Source organism: Myxocyprinus asiaticus, chromosome 12, assembly GCF_019703515.2.
Source record: "Myxocyprinus asiaticus isolate MX2 ecotype Aquarium Trade chromosome 12, UBuf_Myxa_2, whole genome shotgun sequence".
Classification (NCBI taxonomy): domain Eukaryota; kingdom Metazoa; phylum Chordata; class Actinopteri; order Cypriniformes; family Catostomidae; genus Myxocyprinus; species Myxocyprinus asiaticus.
The window spans coordinates 36,407,684-36,413,683 of record NC_059355.1 but is presented as its reverse complement, the minus strand read 5'-3'; the positions used below and the strand labels follow the sequence as shown (position 1 = coordinate 36,413,683).

Genomic DNA, 6,000 nt, shown 5'->3' with positions numbered 1-6,000 from the left:
CATCAGGTCTCCACATACTGTAGCAACATTTTCAGCAAATTATTTAATTTAAAGAGGATCTTTGAAACATTGTTATTGTAATATCATTTATATTTTGCATAGCTTTTTTGTTGTTGAAAATCTTACTGTGCAAATTTAACTTCATTAAAAATGTATATTCTAAGCTACAAATGAAATATGCAAAATGTAATCATATGTTTTTTTGCATTATACGTTTTAAAATTGCAAATGTATTTTTGACCGTTTTTTTTTTCCCACCTCACCACCAACTATTCTGTATACATTGTTCATACTGAAATGAGAACAAGATTGTTATAAAAGAAATTGTGATATACTCAGTGAATAAGCATGTATAAGCGCCAAATGAAAGACAAATCTTGAGGTGCTCTTATAATAAAATTGCCGAGGCTTAATCATCTTATTTTTGGGGGGCACTGACTGCCACCCCTGGAGTCGCAAGTTTGAATCCAGGGCGTGCTGAGTGTCTCCAGCCTGGTCTCCTAAGCATCCAAATTGGCCCGGTTGCTAACCTCCTCGTGGTCGTGATTAGGGGTACTCGCTCTCAATGGGGCACGTGGTAAGTTGTGCGTGGATCGCGGAGAGTAGCATGACTCTCCACATGCTGTGAGTCTCTGCAGTGTCATGCACAGCGAGCCACATGATAAGATGCGCGGATTGACGGTCTCAGAAGCGGAGGCAACTAAGGCTTGTCTTCCGTCACCCGTATTGAGGTGAGTAACCGTGCCACCACAAGGAACTACTAAGTAGTGGGAATTGGGCATTCCAAATTGGGAGAAAAAGGGGATTAAAAAAAACAAAAACAAAAAAAAACATCTTATTTTTGTATTTTTTGTTTTATCAGGATGAAAACAATATTAAAGGTGCCTTAAAATAAAACTAAATGCTGCCTTTGTCTATCTTTTGTTTTGTTTTTTTGTAATTAATCCAAATTAATCAATTTAATTAAATGGTCACCTCCTATTTTTATGTTTATTTCCGAAGCATTAATATTTCTGATACTTTAATTAATTACTATATAAAAAATAATTCATTTGAGAAATTGAACTGCTCTGTCTCCCTACATAATCTATAAAAACTACAATATTCATTTTTTTAACTACAATATCCATATCAGTTTCCGCCACCTTCCATTACGTCATCGCAGTTTCCCGATAGGCTTTGCTGTATTTTAAACAAGTGCGCGAGATCACTCTGCGAACCGCTGACATCAACAAATCGTCGACGCGCCAGTGAAGATTACATACAATTTAAAAATCTACATTTAATTTAAGTACATATGTGTAGCACCCAAATAGAGTCGCCTTTCCTTCATATTTGTCCGTTTAGCCAAGTATGGTAAGTGGCATGCTAACTGGTTTGTTTACACGGTCTGTGGATTAAAGCAGTTCTGAGTTAGCAAGATAACATGCTAGTTTGTAATTGTATGTAAGTGAACCAAGACAGCAGGTGATAATGAAACAAAATACATTTAATACAGCAACTTCAGCTCAACGTATTACATTGATGAAGGTCTTGCCACACTGCCCACAATCGTGCTACATCGGTTACAGCGATATTGTGCGCGTGTGTATATATTTGCTGGTTTAATATATTGTTTATCGATTCGCAATATTAAACTTTTTCCACGACAGTCTGACTTGTAGTATATTAAATGTTTGTCCATAATTAGCTGTTTGTTTTGCAGAAACAAAAGTGACAACAGAATGAAGTGCTTGAGAACAGAGGAGTATGTCCAACAGCTGTCTTGTGTGAAGGACACTGTAGTTCTTCACGACGAACTCAAGGTAAAAGTCATTATTTTATATTTAAATATCTTGGTGCGAACAGGTACAGCTTTCTAGAGAGATATAACCCGCTCTGATTTCATTTAGCAATGGGTTGTTAGCGCAGAACTGCTATGGTATACACTGGCGGCCAAAAGTTTGGAATAATGTACAGATTTAGCTGTTTTGGAAGGAAATTGATACATTAATTCACCAAAGTGGAATTCAGCTGATAACAAAGTATAGTCAGGACATTACTGATGTAAAAAGCAGCACCATCACTATTTGAAAAAAGTAATTTTTGATCAAATCTAGATAGGCCCCATTTCCATCAGCCATCACGCCAACATCTTATCCTCGAGTAATCATGCTAAATTGCTAATTTGGTACTAGAAAATCACTTGCCATTATATCAAACACAGTTGAAAGCTATTTGGTTCATTAAATGAAGCTTAACATTGTGTTTGAGTTACTAGAGTATGCAATTGACTGGCATGTCTTATATAAGGTCAATATTAGTTCAAAAATGGCAAAAAAAAAGAAACAGCTTTCTCTAGAAACTCATCAATCATTGTTTTGAGGAATGAAGGCTATATGATGCTTGAAATTGCAAAAAAAACCTGAAGATTTCATACAAAGGTGTACATTACAGTCTTCAAAGACAAAGGACAACTGGCTTTAACAAGGACGGAAAGAGATGTGGAAGGCCAGATATGCAACTAAACAAGAGGATAAGTACATCAGAGTCTCTAGTTTGAGAAATAGACGCCTCACATGTCCTCAGCTGACAGCTTCTAGAATTCTACCTGCTCAACACCAGTTTCATGTACAACAGTAAAGAGAAGACTCTGGGGTGCAGGCCTTATGGGAAGAATTGCAAAGAAAAAGCCACTTTTGAAACAGAAAAACAAAAAGAAAAGGTGGGCAAAGAAACACTGACATATGACAACAGAATTGGAAAAGAATGTTATGGATCTTAACTCCATTGAGCTTTTGTGGGATCAGCTAGACTGTAAGGTATGTGAGAAGTGCCCGACAAGACTTCCAAGTGCTACAGGAAGCGTGGGGTGAAATGTCACCTGAGTATCTGGACAAACTGACAGCTAGAATGCCAAGGATCTGCAAAGCTGTCATTGCTGCATGTGGAGGATTTTTGATGAGAACTCTTTGAAGTAGTTTAAGAAGTTCTGAACTTTTTTTTTTTTTTTTTTCAAATTGTAATATCAATTTTTCACATTATTAATGTCCTGTCTATACATTGTGATCACTTTGGTGAATATAAGTACCAATTTCTTTCCATAAGAGCAAAATCTGTACATTATTCCAAACTTTTTGCCGGCATTTTGTTTGTTTGTTTGTTTGTTTGTTTTTTTGTCTAATCAACCTCAACCTTTCAACCTCACCATTCTTAATCATCTCTTTGCTTTGGATTTTAATTAGTATGTGACAATGTGACATACATTAAACAAATTCAGTTAGTCTAAATTAGTTCATAAAAGCTGCAGTGCATAATAATCATTAAAGAATTGGCGAAATGCTGTGTAAAATAGTGTTATGGAATGTCACACCGCAGGACATGTCAACTTCCTATTAGTTTTTAATGGCAACTACCCACATATTGCATACTGTTTAAACTTTTCTGGGTGTCCGTTCTGCCTCAGAAACATGTGGATGATGGCCTTGGTCTATATGGTCGCACAGTCTGTGATCGTATCATCCGAGCATGCAACCAGCGGCTGGGCAGTGGCACGCTGGACTCCGCTCATCAGGAGCGACTAGTGGACTTGGTGGAACTGGCCGTCCGGGGGTTTGAATTGCTAGAAGAGCCTGGAATGCAGAGCAACCCATTTTATCTGGAGAAAATTGTGTTCCATATCCTACAGAAAGTCGCCACCCTTGGAGCTCATGGCCCTGCTTGTCGACTGGGACGACTCATGTACAGAAGGCTGAAGCAATTGTCTGCTGAGGTACAGTATGCTTAAGGTCAAACTGATTATCGGTTTATCTCTGGTGTTCAAGTAATTTCTAAAGACCCTCAAAATGGCTCTGACTATATTGCTCTGTTAACAGATGGATGACTACCACGTTTTGGTGCGAAACTGCTTCGCAGTGCTGTGGAACGGTCTCCTGTCTAACAGTGCACATGGCCCAGCCCTCACTTCAAGAGACAAACTCCACTGTCAGCTACAAGCTTTGACTTTCAGACTCTTGGAGCAGGAGTCCAGCTCAGCCTCTTCCCCATCCAAAGTCCCTTTGTTTGTGCATGAGGCGATTGGAGAGTATGAACGATCATGTGGGAGTCTGACTCAAGACGATGTGAGTTTTTTGACCTCTGAATTACAAGAACTGATCCTCAGCCCTTTAATCAACCCATCTGAAGGGCGAGACTCTGCATTGATGTGTCCCTCTCTGCCTGTAAGGTGTGAGGTGGTGTTAAAGGTGTGTAAACTGCTTTGTAAGAGTCAGTTTTCAGCAGAGGCTCATGGGCTGTTGCATAAAGTTCTGGAGGGGGTCAAGGATCATGGTGGGCTGCGCTCAGCTCTGAGTCTTGTCGATCGGGCAGTGCAGCTGCAGTGTGCGTTAGGCTCTGGAGGAGAATGTAGTAAGTCTTTCACAGAATGTGCACGCATCCTCAGGGGCCTGTCCACTGCCATGTCTGCCCCAGAGTGTCATGCCCTTTTGGAGGCATGTCATCTGGTGATTTGGGCATTGGAGGCTGGCCAGAGTAAAGGGATGAGCATAGCTACTTTGCTGACTTGTTTTTCTTTCTTGGAGGAATATCAGGAACTTCTGCTTACATGGCAAAAGGTAAGACTGTGTAATTTATTGTTAGTCATTGATTTGTATTTGTTATGCAACCTTTTTTTTTTTTTTAATCCACTTTTTCTACCAATTTGGAATGCCTAATTCCCACTACTTAGTAGGTCCTCGTGGTGGCGCGGTTACTCACCTCAATCCGGATGGCGAAGGACAAGTCTCAGTTGACTCCGCTTCTGAGACAGTAAATCCGCGCATCTTATCACATGGCTTGTTGTGCATGACACCGCAGAGACTCCACATGTGGAGGCTCATGCTACTCTCCGCGATCCACACACAACTTACCACACGTCCCATTGAGAGTGAGAACCACTAATCGTGACCACGAGGTTACCCCATGTGACTCTACCCTCCCTAGCAACCGGACCAATTTGGTTGCTTAGGAGACCTGGCTGGAGTCACTCAGCACACCCTGAATTCGAACTCATGACTCCTGGGGTGGTAGTCAGCATCAGTACTCGCTGAGCTACCCAGCCCCCCCGTTATGAGACATTCTTTTAAGTTTTGTGTGTTGTGTTCCAGGGCTCATATTCACAGCAGATGCAGTACTCCCTTTGTTTCAGTTTTTACCAAGGCTTTATTAGCACATATGAAAGTCTCCACACATCACAGGTAATGCAATAAACTATCATGAGTCAGTGATCAAGGTATATTATGTTGAATGCATCAGCTAGTGTTGTATCCTGTATTCAGGTGTCTACAGGTGAGACTCTGGACAGAGTGCTTTTGTATTGCCAAGCGACAGCAGGACGCATGCTGACGGAACTGCGGACACTCAACAATGACAATTTCTTACTAAAATCAGGTACATCTTAAGTCACCTGAAGTCTGCATGCTATTATAAAATGCAAAGTTCTGACTCAGATATCTGATTGGATAAGCACGTTGGATCCAGTAGTAATGTAGTTGATATACACTCCAGGGACTGCACATAAAATTAATTCAATTTTAAAGGAATATTCCAGGTGCAATACAAGTCAAGCTCAATTATCAGCATTTGTGGCATAATATTGATTACCACAAAAATTAATTTTAACTTGCCCCTCTTTTTTTTTCTTTTTCTATCCAATTTGGAATGCCCAATTTCCAATGCGCTTTTTAGTCCTCGTGGTCGCATATTGACTCGCCTCAATCCGGGTGGCGGAGGACGAATCCCAGCTGCCTCCGTGTCTGAGATCGTCAACATGCGCATCTTATCACGTGGCTCGTTGACATGTTGCCACGGAGACATAGCACGTGTGGAGTCCACGCTCAACTCACCATGCGTCCCACCGAGAACTAACTACATTATCGTGACCATGTGGAGGTTATCCCATGTGAATCTACCCTCCCTAGCAACTGGGCCAATTTGGTTGCTTAGGAGACCTGGCTGGAGTCACTCAGCACACCCTGGGATAGC

The 6,000-nt window shown here is 40.8% G+C and overlaps 1 protein-coding gene across 1 annotated transcript in view; it reads left to right on the top strand.

The window, feature by feature from the left end:
• The first annotated feature begins 1,208 nt into the window (after positions 1–1,208).
• The window catches only part of LOC127449376 (separin-like), a 19,736-nt gene continuing 14,944 nt past the window's right edge, over positions 1,209–6,000 (top strand). The window contains exons 1-6 of the mRNA XM_051712743.1: positions 1,209–1,356; positions 1,706–1,805; positions 3,446–3,751; positions 3,855–4,592; positions 5,124–5,213; positions 5,295–5,406. Coding sequence (XP_051568703.1) covers positions 1,725–1,805; positions 3,446–3,751; positions 3,855–4,592; positions 5,124–5,213; positions 5,295–5,406 — 1,327 coding nt within the window. The 5' untranslated portion in view covers positions 1,209–1,356; positions 1,706–1,724. The remainder of the gene's footprint in view (positions 1,357–1,705; positions 1,806–3,445; positions 3,752–3,854; positions 4,593–5,123; positions 5,214–5,294; positions 5,407–6,000) is intronic.